We start from the raw sequence: 18,658 nt of genomic DNA on the forward strand, positions 1-18,658 counted from the left end.
GCCCTCTTCTGCCTGGCCGTGGCTGCGCCTTGATGGTCCCTAGCCAGCTTGGCATGACGCGAATGTGCTCCCCGAGGTGGCGCAGGTAGTCCATTCCCGATGTTGCTGGCAGATCTGACTTGGGGGGGAGCCAAACCTCCTTCCGGGTCCGCAGCTCACGGCCAAACATGAGGGCGACGGCGGTACAGCCGGAGCCCTACTGCACTGCTGTACGATACCAATAAACTCGCTGCTGCAGCTCCCCTAGCATCTTAGCTACCCCAAAATGCCCGGCCCTGACAGCCATGTGTACTGACCTCAACACGGCGGGACATAGGCTCCAGGCACCAGCAGCTGCAGCAGTTCACCAGTGCAGCTCGGCGATCGCCAGCGATGCTACAGTAGCCCCTCCTGCTCTTCCAGGGTATCCCACTGAGAGTGGTAGGCCTTTATCTCCGGATCGAAGGCCGCGATTGTCTCCCAGCCCGGTCGCCTGCCTTCGCTCATCCACTCCCTCACCCTGGCCAGCACGGGGTCGCTGTGCTGCTCCATAGTGAGCTGCTGGTAATCTACCTCCTGGTGGGTCACGTGGGTGGCAGCAGCTACTACCCCGGAGGAATGGTCGCACTCGTCTGCCCCGCTACAGTGACGACAGCTCTCGGTGGTGCAGGGATGGCGGGAAAGGGCTGGTGGCGCTGGATCTGAAAGTCACACTCTGCCAGCATCTACAACCAGCGGGCCAGCTGTCCCTCCAGGTTGCAGAAATTTAAGAGCCACGCTAGTGACGTGTGGTCTGTCCACAAGCACAGAGGTAGGGACAGAAGTGTTTACATGCCCACTTCAAAGCAAAAAACTCGAGGCGGTGGGCAGGATACTTTCTCTGGGCTTTACTCAAAGTCCTGCTTGCAAAGGCAATAGGGCGGGCTCGGTCTTCTCCTGGCACAAGCTGTGATAAGACAGCGCCCAGGCTGAAGAAGCATCAGTGGCTAAAATAAAAGGTCTGGAGAAGTCAGGGTGTGCCAATACAACATCAGCAAGAAGAGCATCTTTAAGTTTATGCAAGGCCTGCTCGCAGTCAGGGGTCCAATCAGTTGCGGTCAGTTCTCAGTTCTCAATGAAACGCTGGTACCACATCACCAGCCCTAAAAACGACTGAATCTTCTTAGCGTTAAAGGTGCTAAATGTTGGCAGGACACAGGAAAAATGGTCTTTCCACCAATTAGAAATCCTTTAAAATTCAGCTTAAGCTGGGCTAAGACAGTTATGTAGAATTTAAACAGAGTGGCAGGCGAAAATTAATATCTTTCCATGCATTTGATAACTTTTTGAGGTAATCTGATAGACATCAATGCATGCTTATATAGTTAAAAATGTTTATTACATAAAGAAATTGAAATAGACAAGCACTGTATAGTTCATGATCGACTGAAGTGAAGAAATATTGAAATTTTGGCCCATAAAATAATTTTTTGACCTGAGAAAGCACTAAGAACCCAATAACCCAGGCATGTGTTGGGACCTAGAAATACTTCATAATCTGCATGTTATTGAACGGAAATAGATTTAATTTATCTTGGAGAAATACATTGTAATTGCATTGGAATTTGATTTTGAAATTTTTTGAATATTTGAAAATATTCTGCATATTACATGACTTATTTACTGCTAAGAGGTTGGAGCTGAGCATTGGATGATGTCATCCGTCCACACAATAGGGGGAGGAGTCACACGGAGGCAACTTTTTATTTTTTTCTACTAATGTGATGGTGTATCTGATTATTTCATGAAGAGAACTTCAACACAGAACTGGGAAGAATAAAGTTGCCGTCAAGCAGTCATGTCTGTTTAGGCGTGCAACTATAACGAATTTTCGTTTGTCTAATTAAACCAACGGAATGTGGAGAGATCACCCATGTCTTCAGAACACATTTACTGTAAAAGCAATATACACTTTTATTAAGAAACAACAAACAATAAACATGTATTTCCTACTAAAGCCATATATTATTGCAAAATGTATGTAAAATGTAAAGTTCATGTAAAGTTTCATATTTTTCCTGCAGGCGTTTCCCTTGACTGCCTTACATAAGTGTGTTTCTTTAGTATGAATGTGGCCATAATCATACAGGAAAGAACGCTGACTTGTAGTGAACATATAAAAACACCATGTGTCGTCATAAATACGGTGGAATCCGTATATAGAGATAATGTCTGTCTGGGTGAAATCGATCGGTATAAGCGGATGATCATTTTAACTGATTTTTTCCTTTCCTTTCTGTTTCAGGCAGATTATCATCTAATTAACATTTGTATATTTATTACATGAATATAAGGTAATAAAATGTTAAAAATTGATTACAGTACTGTACAAATTAAACAACTGAACTTTACATAATTAAAACACAGCACAGTGCTGTACAGTGTATATAAAACCTATTGTAGTATTGATGCTTGTTTCTGTTTATCATAAGTGTCACGCCCAGCTCGCCCGATCCTCGTGTGTGCCACGCTCCCTCATCATCCACGTGTGCTTCCCCGATTGTGCCCAGCTATTTCCTGTTATTTTCGGCTCGTCTTTTGTATATCATTTCACAAGGCCAGTTAGCCGCTCGGTGTATTGCGGAGACTGTGGTACCGCCTCCCGTCCCGGAGGACACGGCACAGCCTCTCTCCACCGCTGCAGGCCAGCAAAAGAGGAGGAGGAGGAGGAGGAGGAGACTGTATTTGTCATTGAGAGAAAATTACTTTCTTTTTCCCGTCATGTTTTCTGTGGTCAAACTTTTGACTGGTAGTGTGTGTATATACGTGTAAACTGAATATAATATGTTATAACTTAGTTGAAGCTATTAATGAACCAAACATACACTAGTTCTTTATATAGATTTTGTGAAGACTCTATATACAGTTGGGTATTTTACTACATTACCCGTCTTTGACAAACTGCAGTCTGAAACTGCTCTGATAAATATAATCAACAGGAAGTTATGAAATAACAGCAAGGTGTTAAATGTCTTTGAACTTCCTACATTTCAATCAGGTTTTTCAGCATCTGAAAGATAAAATATAATAATATGTCAACATATAAACATAACAATTTAGGTAACAAATCAATTGTTGAATTAAGTCTTAAAAACACTTACTATTGCATATCAGAATGTCACTTCACAAGAGACGCTGGCGGTTTCTCCATATTTTTTTCCCTATTACAATAACCATCAAAAATCCAGTCCCAATCACAGCTGCAATAAAGATCTTGTACGAAGTCATCCAAGGGCAAGTTTCAACTACACAAAAGCAAAAACAAAAGCTTGATCTTTAGTACATTGTATAGTTTTAATTATACTCTATTAAGCAAATTCATACAAACAGACTCTTCTCTACATTGTTATAAATAAATGCACCAGTTGTATTACATTTAATCCACCAGTTGTAATCATTATATAAAGTGTATTTAAATGTTGCCTTTCAATCACAAGGTTACCGATTGCTTTGAAATTAAATGAATGATAGTCATTTAAAAGTTCTTAAAGGTAGGTTGTGTCACTTTTCTGATTAGAAATGTAAGCCCAGTATTTTGCTGCTATGCATACTAATATATTCAGCTGAAAGGATTTTAAATATCATCTATATTGTTACCCCAGATTATGTCCATTTTGTTGTCCAAACTGACATGTTCCACAACACATGTGTAGTTTCTCCTCTCTTCTTCAGGACTGACAGTCACACTCTTTCTCTGCTGGTATGTGTCATCCCCGTTGGGAAGCACATCCCCCCCTTCCAGCTCCTCCGGTGGTACAGGCTGTCCATCTCGCAGCAGAGTCATGTTGATGTGTCTTGGGTAGAATCCAGTAGCCAAGCATGTCACCTTCTTTCCAGTGTCACTGTCTTTAAACAGAACTCGTGTCTTTGGCTTCTCTACATGGAAACAGGAAATATATTTTAATTTAGTTAACATACCTTAATAGTGGGGCCCCGGTCACGACATAAAGATAATATATATATATGAGAAGACACTACAGGAAGACAGATGTTAATGACCGGACTGGAGATTACGAGACAAACAGGTACTTTGATACAAAGACTATTGACGGCCAGGACATAAGAAAATCGTGGCCATGTTTTATGCATTAATTAGTCCCCTTCTTATAGTTACATCGTGGGCACATTTTATTAATTCGTTCCCACGACTATTCCCTAATACATTACTTTCATTTAGACCACTAGATTTCTGCATCTGCTAGCATGGACAGACAGTTTAATTTTAAAGTGACCACCCATTACGTATTTTACAGGCTCATCTAGTATCACAAAATAAAATGCTGTACGTGTTCCATTATTTTAATGGGGTGCGATTTGTCGTGTAGAGTGGAACCCCAGTTCTCGAACTTCATTCATTCCAGAAGGCTGTCCGAGAACTGATTTGGGCGAAAATCGAAATCATTTTCCCAAAAAAAAAATAAAGTAAACTGGATTCATCTGTTCTAGACCCCCAAATGATCGCCCATTTAAACTTGTATAAATACATATGTTAATCTAAACGCATAAACCATAAATGAAAATTTTAAACCCATAAATATATTAAATAAATGAAAATTTAACTGCACTTTACCTGTACTGTGGAGAGCTAATAGCATACAATAATTTCCTTTGTAAGCTCTATCGCGGTTCTCACAACTCCTTTTTGGTTTGCTGGTATTACTAACATTCTTAGGTCCCATGGTGGTTTATTTAAAAACAAAATAAGAGCAAAAAATCCAAAAATACGATAATATTCACAGCACAACTCTGTTCTACAGGAGTGTTAGTGGTAGACTGACTCATACGCAAGCATTCTTGTTTACTCTTATTTAAAACTCAGATACGTTTTAGCAGGAAAGCATCTTGAAATAAATCATTTATGTCTGAATGTGGATTTGGCTGCCCTGTTAGCTAGGCTACAGACTTTTTTGGAGGAAGCGGTGACCAAGCACATTGAAAAATGACCAGAGTGACTGTGATGAGCGGACATTCTGATTGCTTTGCTCTGATCACATGGTCTGGTCTCAATCTTTACGAATTTTAGCAGGATCAGTAGAGCTACAAGAATTCGGTCAAGGTACAAGTGAAAAAAAATGACAGACTCTTTCGATGTTCGAGTTCCAGGGTTCTACTGTATTCGTGATTTGAACCCCCCCACCACCACATTTCATTGTGCTCCCTGTTCCTCATATTTAATTTTCAGAATGGGGAGTGGCAAGCCTAGGTTGGAGTGACGTGCAAAGACATTTTTAAAAGGAATCGCAATAACAAGAGGCACATGTAGTAGACAGGGTTTAATGGATTAAGTTTTCTTCTTATCACAGTGATGTGATTGGTTCTGGCAGCCAGGTAGCCCCACCCTTCAGCCTGTGAGGTGATTGGGACGGGCTGTGAGAGTGGAGTTTTGAGTAGTAAATGTTTTTCAAAAGTTGCAAGGATTCCCGAGAGTTTGTTCCTTTCCCCACCAAGATATTAAAGCATGTATGTTTTTTGGGGCAGATTGATGGCCTAAAGGTTAGGGAAGCGCACTTGTAAATGAAGGACCACTGAGGTACCCTAAGCAAGGTACCGTCCCCCAGGCGCTAAATTAGTTGCCCCCTGCTATGTCACAGTGTCACATAAGGGTTAAATGCAGAGGATGCATTTTGTTGTCGTGCTGTGGTGTGTCATCATTGATCACTGAATTCTTATGTGGAATATGGAGAGATAGGGTGCTTTACTTTCATTTTATTTACATCGTGTGCATGTTTTAGTAATTTGTTCCCTAGTTTTTGTTAAATCATCGACACATTTTGCTAACATCCATCCATTTTCCAAACCTCTTATCCTTCTGGGTCGTGGGGGGTCCGGAGCCTATGCCATGTAACCCAGGCAGAGATTCGAACCCGGGTCCCAAAGTGTGAAGCAACAGTGCTAACATGTTCCCTCATTTTAGTTAAATCATGGGCATTAATCGTTTAATTAATTCATTCCCTCGTCTAGGTTAAGTCGGTGGTACGTTTTATTAAACTGTTCCCACAATGCATTACAACATGGCCACAATATATAATTCCTATCGTTACGTCATGATCGAGGCTTCGTGATTTTTTTGCACTCCGTATTCGGGTGCCAGGCAGACTGAGGCATCGCAGCGGTGGCGAACAAAAGACTAGCAGAGAGGAATTGACATAAAATTACTATTTATGTTAGTCCGTGAAAGGACTGCACAACAAGCACCAATATCTCAGACACCACGAACGACAGGATAACACGAGAAGTTACTCTAATCCTGTATTCCATTATCTATCTTCGTCACTTCCTGACGGAAACACACCTCCTCTCCAATGTTGATGTAGGACATTTGAACATGGCGGCTTACACAGTCAACAGTAATTCTATTTTAGAAATACAGTAAAACCTTGGATTGCAAGTAACTTGGTCTGCAAGTGTTTTAGAAGACGAGCAAAATTTTTAAATGAATTTTAACTTGCAATTTAAACAAGCAAGGTCTTGCAATACGAGTATTACGTATACACTTTGTATGCCTAGCGCCACGTAATCACAACTGAGCCGATGGTTCTTCTCTCTCTCTCTCTCTCTCTCTCTCTCTCTCTCTCTCTCTCTCACACACACACACACACACACACACACACACGCTGGAGGATTGTGGGTAATTGTTAGTTGGTGTGCCTCACTCGTACAGGCAAAATTTAGCAAAAAAAAAAAAAAAAGTTCCAGTGAGCCAACAGATAGCAGTGATTCCGTTAGTTATGGTGAAAATCCTCCAGCAAAATAACCCTCCTCTTCTTCTCTCTTTCATCTCCCTCATACCATCCATGACTCTTTTCAAAGGTAAAGTGCAGGGTAATTTGTTATATGTATTTTTACTTTATATTTTGTATTAATCATTTGTATATTAATATTTTTGGGTTGTGGAACGAATCATCTGAATTTCCATTATATCTAATCTGAAAATTCGCTTTGATATACAAGTACTTTGGATTATAAGCACGTTTCTGGAACGAATTATGCTTGCAAACCAAGGTACCACTCTATTTAAAAATGCTTATTTTGTTAAGTATATTAATAGTTGTAAATGTAATGACACGTGTTCGATTTAGAGAATACCATATCATGATTGTAAACAGTACCCTAACATTCAATACAAGATTTAAAACAAAGTTTTAAATGTGGTTTGACCAGTTTGTGCTTCTTCTTTGTCTCTCAAAAAAAAAAAAAGAATCACGCTCCAAATCTGCTAAAATATAAAGCAACAACACACAACAGTGTGTTCGTGGAGGCAGCCATGTTTGTTTCGAGAATGGGAGATTTGCTGGACGTGACGTCACACACCTCGGAATCCATAGCAATATTCTATTTTCGAGAGTGCAACCACATTTAAAGGCATACGCGACACCCGGATATACAGCAACAAGTATCTGCACTAAAAAAATACAAATGAGGACGAATTAAGACTTTGGTGTCACAGATAACTTGCTACACCACTGTCAAAATGTCCATCTGCAAACAGTCTAACCATGAGACATCAGAAATTATCTTTATAGTTTACATGAGTCTATATAGACATTGCACATGATAAACTGTATAAAACATACAAATTTAGGTGTAATTATACATATATGATGTTATGTATGTATGTACAAACATCTATTATTAGACAGTAATCAGGTCATGGGGAAATTTCACAAACTGAATTCTATGAATAATGTTGTGTGCTTAATTTACTTGTATAATCTGACGCAGGCAGATTTACTTGAGCAGGACACTTACGTCGTCTGTTTAGGATGTTCTTCCCTTCTGTGACATACATCTTCAAGAATTGAAGGCATTCTTGACCATACAATGTTACGGTAATAGCAGACATTAAGTCAGTGGAGAACTTTTCAATTTTGCTCTGATTTGTGGGAAGATTCCAGGATCCAGCGCCCTCAGCTGTGTCCAGATATTGTTGTCCATCGTAAGCCTCCCAAACTCCAACTCTTCCTGTTCCATCGTCATCCAGTTCACACCCTGCCAGTCTCTGGAGGGTGTGAAATCCTTACATGATACATAAAATTCCATTTAACTAAGCATTTCATTTCACAATAAAAAAATAAATAAATCTCACTTCCAACCCCATTATAAAACAATTACCCAGTATGTACCAATGGTTGCACTGTGGTGAAGTACATTGAGTCATACCTCTAGGCTGGGATAATATCCTCTATTATTATTGCGGCTGGTCAATCCTTTTGGTGACTTAGGTAGCCGCTGAGGACACCAGCTTCAGAGGGGGAGCTGACTTTACCTCAAACAGGGGTGTTAGTGGTGATGTTCACCACATCAGGTGCTGATTACAATAGATGCTGTGACCAAATTATCAGGTACACTTACTAGATATGAGGAAGGACCCCATTTTGCCCCCTGGACCACTATAAGGTTCAATGACTTGTGTGTTGAGAGATGCCTGTATCTATAGTACATAAATATATACAGTATACAGATGCTATTGTGGGTTATATGCTGTCTGGCTAATGATGAATCCGCTGCCTGTATATTAACATTAGAACTGCCGTTTCCCACGCCAATGAACCTCAAACTTCTTTAACCCCAAGCAAGACGTACTCCAGCATACGCAGCTCTTTTGTTTGCGCTAATGTACCGTTAGATTTGCTGCTGGTATTAACACTAAAACCCTGAACCAAAAAGCCATAATGTTCCAAACAGAGCAGCTGCTCTGTCCTGAAATCGTAAAGCTGAAAAGTCTTCAAATGCAGTATGTATTTTATTAAATGCTGGATAAATTTAAAAAATAATAATTTTGCTACAATAATAACTCCACACTCTATCACAAGCCCCCCTATCTGTCGCTAACTACACCCCTGTCGAAAACATATAAAACTGACATGTAATGCTTTTCTCGTATTCCTTGGGTTATACATGTCACGCCCGGCTGGTGCGATCCTAGTGTGTGCCACGCCCCCTGATTATCCACGTGTGCTTCCCCGATCTTGCCCAGTTGTGTCCGATTATTTTCGCCCAGTCCTGTCAATTTCAGTCCATGTCTTGGCTTGGTTTTCGTCCGTCATTGATGTTAGTTGATGTTAGGTATTGTCAGTCGATGTCCCGTTCTCCCTCTAGCCTTCTTCCCTTTATTAAATCCCCGTTTACCCCGACTTTTGCTTCCTTGCCTGTTGAGCGGGTCCAGAGGAATCTTCTTGTCTCTCATGTTTTTATCATGGGCAGAGACATTATCCACATTCTGGTGAATGTTGTAATCAGACACGCGAACAGCGTGTCAATTGTCATGAAAAGGAAGGAAGCGGATTCCGCTAAAAATGCCATGGCTATCTTGCAGTTGCATTTCCGCATTTTTTCTGTTATTACATTCTCAAAGTAAATCTTATCTAGCTCTGATTTAAAGGAACCCAGGGTTTTAGCTTGTGCTACACTAGCAAATCTAAATATAAAAATCTAAAATTCTCCCTGTGTCCTACACATAAGTGAGGGATTCTCTCGTTGTGAGAAATGATTTTGAGTTCATAAAGTGGCAGCGGCAATAGTATTTCACACTATTGTGGATAAAATGTGCAGTTAATCCACTGTGCATAGGGGGTGGGATCCATATGGATCAACTAAGGTCTGCTATACCACTAGTATGCTTATTCAATTTATGGTAAAGTTAGACAGACACGGTAAGTAAAATGCTTAGATTGAAGGTGCACGTGAACAGGAACCCTGCTTACGTTCCCGGTAACGTGTGAAACAGCGCCCCCTGGAGTCACACATTACGACGGTCACAGAATACGGTGTAACAGCATCGGTCTTAATGATAATATAAAGTTATGAAAAGTGAAATAACCACTGTGTAAATGTACAAAAAAACAATAAAGGGGAGATAATCACCTAATAAACACACTGTCATTAAAGAGAAGACAAATGACATTTGTCATACTCACCTGTATGGTTAAAGTGTGGCATTATCCTCCGAATGTGATTATTCATGTTTTTCTTAGCATCCAATGTAAGATATTTCCTATAGTTGACAAAATCCTGGGTATCACTGCTTAGTTTCCAGTACTGGGGACAATCATATTCAGATCTGAAGGCTTCAATAGTTATATCATCTACTTTGCCGACATTATAAAACACTTTAGATTCAGTTCCATCTGATGTAAGTGTTACGTAATACCATAAAGAGTGGGTACCTGGGTCGGGGAATAAGAAAAGAGCAGCCCGATTATTTCTTGCTGCTGGAAAAATTAATTATTAATTTATTGAACTAAAACGTCAACAGAAACCGAGAAACGCTATGTAAAAGATCCGCAAACGCCACGCGTTTTAGTAGGATTCACTCACAGCATCAAACCACATAATCCTCAATATCACCTAAAATTGCAGAATAAATGTTTAAACACTAAAAATATATCAGTTTTTTTTGTTAGCAAAACTTGTATATTTAACAGAAATGTCGATCGTGTCTAAATCACATGTCTTGTCTATAGATCCCGCACTTCATTAGCATCGGGCACATTTACTTAAACCACCACTGTAGCCAGTCTAACACAGAAAAAACTCTCTCTATATATATAAAAACAACTCGGACCTTCATATGGACCAGACTTATTGCAGAAAGCTAAGCTTATAGCCCACATTTGTTATCATTATTTTAAGATTTCATCCCATCCTCCCTTTTCCAGTCCCGATCAAGTTATATCAATATAAGCCGTTTGGAAGGTGGACTGATGAATGTATTTTCACTTATCTATAGCAACAGATGACAGAAAAGTAAATTCGTGATAAACATTCTTTTAAACTGCGCAACTGCCGGAAGTGAAAAAAAAATGAAAGTAAAAAACACGACAACAAAACAATCATTGCAAAATTGCAAGTTACTGCGAGAGATCGAAGGCGTCTGCCTGAAAGTTTAACAATAATTCACGTCAATTTATTAGTCATACACAAGGTAGCTCCCACGGTTTTTTCGAGGAAACTGACTTTATACATATAACAATGATAGGAAATAGAAAAAGTTTGAATGTGAAGAAACCACCATTGCCTTACTGACAGAATTATTTAGTAAATTTAAACTTCAAAATGAACTTATGCCAGATACAGTGATATCACTTTTCACTTAAAAGCTTAATCACTGGCATGCATACAGACCCAGCCTTTCATCTTTCAGAAAAGCGTTCCCAGAATGGAGCTACGGTGGTCAGGATCTAGAGCATGGAATATGAGGTAAGGGATGCCATGGGTAGGATGGTGTCAGCCCATTACAAGCACACTCTTACAAATACAGTCACGTAAGATGGGCGATTTGGATATATCATTTCATTTGGATTGCAGAAGGAAACAGGAGACAAACTAGAGAATTATAAAGAGAACATGGAAACTCCAAAGCGGGAACAAGAATCAAACTCAGAGCCCGGAAGGCGTTAGGCAACGATGCCCACCAAACAAGCCATCACGCTTTACGAACATCTTCCTCACCCTCGAGTAAACTTACTTAAATCACCAGCCTACCTCGTCAACCACTGGGAAAAAACTCTGTAAAGACACGACTGCACATAATAAAAATGTAAACTTACCTGCAGAAACAGCTACCAGAAAAGGTAAATTGATGATAAATATTCTCAACGGGGACATTGTCGAATGGGCAAATAATGAAAATGAAAATTATCTTAAAAACAACCTTAAGCTTGTGACATAATCCCCTGATCCACCTGTGGTACTTTTCAGGTCATTGCACTCATATATGGGAACTGAATGACATCTCGCTCCGCCCACACCTTGCCCCGCCCACATCTTGCCCCGCCCCATCCTGCAGGCTGCAGCAAGGTGTACTTGTCAGCTTCTCCAAACGGGGAGTTGGAGCAGTATCACGTGACCAATGACATCCCCTTGGCCCTGAGGTGTCACGTTTTGAATCCTGTCAGCTGTTTGAAACTCATATAAAATTTGATGAAACCCTCATGGCGTCGTTATGTTATTTTGCTGTTGGAGAGACTGATTGCTATACAGTTTGTATTGCATACAACACCTTTTCATTCATTATGGAAAGTGGCTCTGGAAATGGCAAGAGGTGGTCCTCAAATGTTTGAGTTTATGTCTCTCTATAAGGTGAATGAACAGCCATCCATCTATTTTCTGAAACCACTTATTCAAGGTTGCGGGGGGATCCAGAGCCAATCCCAGAGGCTACAGGTGCAAGGCAGGGAACAACCAAGGATGGGGCACCAACCCATCTCAGGACACTATGGACACAAGGCAGGGAACAACCCAGGATGAGGCACCAACCCATCACAGGACACTATGGACACAAGGCAGGGAACAACCCAGGATGGGGCACCAACCCATCGCAGGACACAAGGCAGGGAACAACCCAGGATGGGGCACCAACCCATCCCAGGGCACAAGGCATGGAACAACCCAGGATGGGGCACCAACCCATCACAGGGCACAAGGCAGGGAACAACCCAGGGTGGGGCACCAACCCATCTCAGGACACAAGGCAGGGAACAAACCAGGATGGGGCACAAACCCATCCCAGGGCACAAGGCATGGAACAACCCAGGATGGGGCACCAACCCATCACAGGGCACAAGGCAGGGAACAACCCAGGGTGGGGCACCAACCCATCGCAGGACACAAGGCAGGGAACAAACCAGGATGGGGCACCAACCCATCCCAGGGCACAAGGCAGGGAACAACCCAGGGTGGGGCACCAACCCATCGCAGGACACAAGGCAGGGAACAAACCAGGATGGGGCACCAACCCATCCCAGGGCACAAGGCATGGAACAACCCAGGATGGGGCACCAACCCATCGCAGGGCACAAGGCAGGGAACAACCCAGGGTGGGGCACCAACCCATCGCAGGACACAAGGCAGGGAACAACCCAGGGTGGGGCACCAACCCATCTCAGGACACTATGGACACAAGGCAGGGAACAACCCAGGATGGGGCACCAACCCATCCCAGGGCACAAGGCAGGGAACAACCCAGGGTGGGGCACCAACCCATCACAGGACACTCGCACACCATGCACACACGCATGCACACCTATGGGTAATTTGGCAACTCCAATTAGCCTCAGCATGTTTTTTGACTGTGGGGGGAAATCGGAGTACCCGGAGGAAACCCCACGACAACATGGGGAGAACATGCATTCTCCGCACACATGTGACCCAGGCAGAGACTCGAACCCGGGTCCCAGAGGTGTGAGGCAACAGTGCTAACCTTGGTCCCCCCCCCCCCCCCAAGGTCAAAATCCTTACAACGCCACTGACACCATGATTAAAGGGTTCCATGACCAAGCTGATACAAGGTAACAACATGATTATAATCAATCCGGACCAAACTGGTTGTACAGCACTTTCCATGACACAGAGTCCATGGGATGAGTCGCGAATATAAGCAGCCTGGTAAGTACTGACTTTAGGAAAGGGGAGCTTTGGCACATTAGTAACCGCAGTACCAGAATCCACCAGTAGATGCCAATTTTGAGCCTAGTATATTTCGAAACGTTATGAAATAATTGGTCCAAATGCGTCAGAATGGTTGTGAAGTTTCAGAATTGCCTTTATTAGGTATTCCCATCACTAGCAGGCACAGCAAGCGTGCAAAAGGGTTAGGGTTAGGGTTAGGTATAAAGAAGAAAATGCAGTCAAAGCTAAGGTCAAAAAACAAGATTGGACTAGAATCACGATTTGGCAGGATTTTCAGGACAAAACACAAAGAAGGGCTGGGAGTAAGAGGGCTAAATAGGGCAAGAGAACAAGACACTGCTGGACGCAACAAAACAATTAAGGTAAACAAAGGAAGAAACCGGTAGCCATATGTTGGAACAGGAAGTGGACATGAGGAATTCTGGGAACTGGAGTCCACTATAAATGGACCGTGACAACACGTGATACACTTTCAGTTTTCCTTGGTTTTAATTTTTCCATTGATTTTATTTCTTCTGGTTTTCTCTGTACTCTACAACTAGAAATTATTTTTTGAGGGCAAAATACTGGAGAATTGAAGAGCATTTTCCAATGATACAGCTCACCTGTTCCATAATCATAGGCAAACTGAATGATAAATCCTACATTTGCCATTTACACAAGTGCATCAGAATGCCTCGCTTCACCTACCCCAGCTTTCTCTCTGTAGCTTTGGGGGGGGTCACAGTGCAGGGTCAGCCAATGCGTGGCACCCCCGGAGCTGGGGGTTAGGCGATAATCTAGCCCATATGAAAGAAATCCAACATTTATGTGGTTATGTTAAGATGTTTTAGGTAATATACGGTAAATGGGAGCGTTGGTGATACCACCAGGGGGCGGAGTTAAGGGGTCATGGGAGTATGTTGTTCAGCGAGGATACGGACATTAATACGGGAGCCGTGGCCATGATATAATCAGAGAGTATTGTTTATTTCCTGAACCCACATGCAACATAGCCTATGCTTATATGTAACATGTTTCATACAATCATCTTTACTCCAAACGCCACAGCAGATCACAGTTTTGGAATGTTTTTTACAGATAATGATCATTTTGTCTTACCGAATGGTATGCGGCCTGCACACCCTCCCTCATAATGCTGCAGGATCACACACACACACACACATTTTTTTTTAATTCAAGTGAATATTTAAAACAAACAAGGTCTAGACCTCGCTGACCTCATATCTGGCTATGGCCCTGATTGGCAGTGCTCCCTAAATGAAGACCTATCCACTCAAGACGAACTCTCACAAGCAGGCACAGGACAGCACATACATCCTGGAGCCCAAGTTCGTCGAGTTCTAATCCAATTGAGTGCTACAGAGCTATGAACAAACAGATGAATGATTGCAATCTTACCGGCGTTTTCCATGTTCATTTTTAAAGGACCCACTTGCTCAATGTCTCTTCCCAGCAGCCCCTGCACTCGCTGAAGCTGTCGAATATCGTTATACTGCAGGGTCTCGAGACCAAGATCGGATCTCGAGACCTACAACTCTGGTATTGCGGGAGAAGAGAGGAGTGGGTGACAAATGAAAAAAATGCACAATAAAAGGTACTTACCGTAAATCCAGAAATTAAAATGAAAAAAAAATAGCATATGAACTGAAGACAAACCTTTTGCAATCCAGTATACAACATTCTTGAATTATGTTGAATGTTGAATGAAAAAAAAACAGGATTAAATTGCTTACAGAGAGCATGTAGTAACATTAGAAATGCAATCTTCCAAGTCATCCGGTAGATGCTCCTGAACATAAGTTTGAATCATCTAGGCATAAATCACCATATTGCTTGTTTTAGTTTCTACGACAAAAGCTTTTGATCACTCATAGCTTGTCCCTGGTGTCTCCTTGTTTGATTATTTAATACCTGTTTACTGTTCCGTTCTTCCAGATCTCCACATGTGTCGACCAGTTTATGATTGTGCAGTGCTGGTACAGTGTAGTGCCGCCTGATGTGGGTTTCACAGTATGAAGCAGCACAGGTTAGGCAGGATTTCACAGCTCTCTGTCTCTTCTCCAAGCAGAAATCACAGGCTACTTCACCTGGCCTGGTACAGCTGTGATTAGAGAGAAAATGACAATATTATAATTAGGTTGCAGTCACCTCAACTCCAAGCTGCTAGATCTGTGTGTATGAATCTGCATGTTCTTTCCATGTTCCTTTGCGAAATCTGGTTTCCTCCTGTAGTCCAAAAATAAATGCAATTAGGTGAATTGGTATCTCTGGAACTTGTATGTGCGTGCACATGTGTGGGTCTGTGCATGCGCCCGGCAATTGTGTCCCATTGTGGCCCATTATACCTAACTTGGGCCCTCCAGTTTTCAGACCCCTGCTGTCAGGTTTTGTGGGTGAGGACGAGCAGGCTGGCAGGTAGGAGGCAGGGAAGAACGAAACAGGTAGCCGAAAGTCAGGAAAACTTGGATTTATTAAGGGGAAGACGGGTACGGCAGGGCAGGACAGAACAACAGCACTAACATCAGCTAACATCAATGACGGACAAAAGGCAGGGCAGGATGTGGACTGATATAGAACAAAGACAGGGCAAAACTACAGGATACAGCTGTGCATGGTTAGGGAAGCACACGTGGATAATCAGGGGGCGTGGCACACACGAGGATAATCAGGGGGCGTGGCACACACGAGGATAATCAGGGGGCGTGGCACACACGAGGATAATCAGGGGGCGTGGCACACACATGGATAATCCGCAGGCGTGGCACACACGAGGATAATCAAGGGGCGTGGCACACACGAGGATAATCATTGGGCGTGGCACACACATGGATAATCCGCAGGCGTGGCACACACGAGGATAATCGGGGGGCGTGGCACACACGAGGATAATCAGGGGGCGTGGCACACACAAGGATAATCAGGGGGCATGGCACACACGTGGATAATCAGGGGGCGTGGCACACACGTGGATAATCAGGGGGCGTTGCACACACGAGGATAATCAGGGGGTGTGGCACACACGAGGATAATCAGGGGGCGTGGCACACACGTGGATAATCAGGGGGCGTGGCACACACGTGGATAATCAGGGGGCGTGGCACACATGTGGATAATCAGGGGGCGTTGCACACATGAGGATAATCAGGGGGTGTGGCACACACGAGGATAATCAGGGGGCGTGGCACACACGTGGATAATCAGGGGGTGTGGCACACACGAGGATAATCAGGGGGCGTGGCACACACGAGGATAATCAGGGGGCGTGGCACACACGTGGATAATCAGGGGGCGTGGCACACACGTGGATAATCAGGGGGCGTGGCACACACGTGGATAATCAGGGGGCGTTGCACACACGAGGATAATCAGGGGGTGTGGCACACACGAGGATAATCAGGGGGCGTGGCACACACGTGGATAATCAGGGGGTGTGGCACACACGAGGATAATCAGGGGGCGTGGCACACATGAGGATAATCAGGGGGCGTTGCACACACGAGGATAATCAGGGGGCGTTGCACACACACGAGGATAATCGGGGGCGTGGCACACACGATGATCGTACGAGCCGGGCGTGACACCTGCTTTAGAGTACAATAAAATTCCTGTTCCTGCAACCACCTTCATCCATCAGGAGGTATTCACTGGGTCATCAACAATGTTTTGGTACACTATGCTGTGAACTGTATTATACTGTGAACTGCATTATGCCAAGAAAATCTTCACCACACCATTACCCCAACACCACAAGTCTGTACGTTTGACACTGAACAGGGTTGATCCATGGATTCATTTATATCAAGTTCTGATCCAACCCTCAGCATGACACAACTGAAACAAGGACTCTAACTGCCCCAGAGATGATCTGACCTCTAACTGCTTTCTCAATCGTATGTTGCTTTGTCTGCTAAATAAATAAAATGAAATCAACATGAACAGCCACCACAAAACAATGGAGGATGCACACGTTGTTTTTCTTGGTCATTAGTTACTGGAGGGGAGCAATCACGATCAAAATAGACACAGCCTTTTATTTACATTTTTTTCATACAACCCACAACATCTTTATATTTTATTATTAAATCTGATCGGCAAAGTACAATATACAGCATAAGCCATTGGTCGATCCACAGAAAGTTTACCTTCCTCCACTCCATATAAAACTGGCCTTATGAAACATTTTGTTGTATCAATGGATCATGATGGAAATGCTTTGCAGTACCTATGGGAGAAATTTGGGTCAAGAAAAACTGATGGCAAACTGAAAGCAGGATATTTTGTTGGACCCGAAATTCGCAAAGTCATTCGTGATACCACTTTCAGAACATTACTCAACCCACTTGAACGTATTTTACAGTGGAAAAAAAGCTTTGAATGTAGATTTGTACAACTGTACAGTCACTGAAGTGCAGGTGTGAATGTAGGGGACAACTGTGCAGTCACTGAACTGTGGGTGTGTATGTAGGGGACAACTGCGCAGTCACTGAAGTGCGGGTGTGAATGTAGGGGACAACTGTGCAGTCACTGAACTGTGGGTGTGTATGTAGGGGACAACTGCGCAGTCACTGAAATGTGGGTGTGTATGTAGGGGACAACTGCGCAGTCACTGAAGTGCGGGTGTGAATGTAGGGGACAACTGTGCAGTCACTGAACTGTGGGTGTGTATGTAGGGGACAACTGCGCAGTCACTGAAGTGTGGGTGTGTAAGTAGGGGACAACTGCGCAGTCACTGAAGTGTGGGTGTGTAAGTAGGGGACAACTGCGCAGTCACTGAACTGTGGGTGTGTATGTAGGGGACAACTGCGCAGTCACTGAAGTGTGGGTGTGTAAGTAGGGGACAACTGTGCAGTCACTGAAGTGTGGGTGTGTATGTAGGGAACAACTGTGCAGTCACTGAAGTGTGGGTGTGTATGTAGGAGACAACTGCGCAGTCACTGAAGTGTGGGTGTGAATGTAGGGGACAACTGCGCAGTCACTGAAGTGTGGGTGTGTATGTAGGAGACAACTGCGCAGTCACTGAAGTGCGGGTGTGTATGTAGGGGACAACTGTGCAGTCACTGAAGTGTGGGTGTGTATGTAGGGAACAACTTTGCAGTCACTGAAGTGTGGGTGTGTATGTAGGGAACAACTGTGCAGTCACTGAAGTGTGGGTGTGTATGTAGGGAACAACTGTGCAGTCACTGAAGTGTGGGTGTGTATGTAGGAGACAACTGCGCAGTCACTGAAG

At 43.2% G+C, this 18,658-nt stretch overlaps 1 protein-coding gene across 3 annotated transcripts; it reads right to left on the reverse strand.

Moving 5' to 3' along the window:
* Window positions 1–1,625: 1,625 nt before the first annotated feature.
* LOC125720462 (major histocompatibility complex class I-related gene protein-like) lies at window positions 1,626–14,938 on the reverse strand. 3 transcript variants are annotated; one of them, XM_048995933.1, is made up of 6 exons: window positions 14,830–14,938; window positions 9,936–10,012; window positions 7,768–8,034; window positions 3,616–3,894; window positions 3,120–3,263; window positions 1,626–3,028 (listed from the first exon to the last, which is right to left on the reverse strand). In XM_048995933.1, exons 2-5 carry the CDS (start codon window positions 9,979–9,981, stop codon window positions 3,142–3,144), a joined length of 714 nt encoding a protein of 237 aa, XP_048851890.1. In that variant the 5' UTR covers window positions 9,982–10,012; window positions 14,830–14,938; the 3' UTR covers window positions 1,626–3,028; window positions 3,120–3,141. The 3 variants fall into 3 exon arrangements, with proteins under 3 accessions (XP_048851890.1, XP_048851887.1, XP_048851888.1); XM_048995930.1 differs by lacking the exon at window positions 14,830–14,938 and adding an exon at window positions 11,568–11,753 and having other exon boundaries at window positions 1,627–3,028; window positions 9,936–10,184; XM_048995931.1 differs by lacking the exons at window positions 1,626–3,028; window positions 3,120–3,263; window positions 14,830–14,938 and adding an exon at window positions 11,568–11,751 and having other exon boundaries at window positions 3,518–3,894; window positions 9,936–10,184.
* Window positions 14,939–18,658: the final 3,720 nt, after the last annotated feature.

This window comes from Brienomyrus brachyistius, chromosome 25 (genome assembly GCF_023856365.1).
Source record: "Brienomyrus brachyistius isolate T26 chromosome 25, BBRACH_0.4, whole genome shotgun sequence".
In the NCBI taxonomy this organism is placed as follows: domain Eukaryota; kingdom Metazoa; phylum Chordata; class Actinopteri; order Osteoglossiformes; family Mormyridae; genus Brienomyrus; species Brienomyrus brachyistius.

Coding starts and splice junctions, on each gene's coding strand:
- LOC125720462 (XM_048995930.1), bottom strand. CDS start 11,625: ATGTCCCCGTTGAGAATATTTATCATCAATTTACCTTTTCTGGTAGCT. Junction 10,185..11,567: donor TCTGGTAGCTGTTTCTGCAG/GTAAGTTTACAT, acceptor TCCCCGACCCAG/GTACCCACTCTTTATGGTAT. Junction 3,264..3,615: donor CAAAATGGACATAATCTGGG/GTAACAATATAG, acceptor GCTTTTGTGTAG/TTGAAACTTGCCCTTGGATG.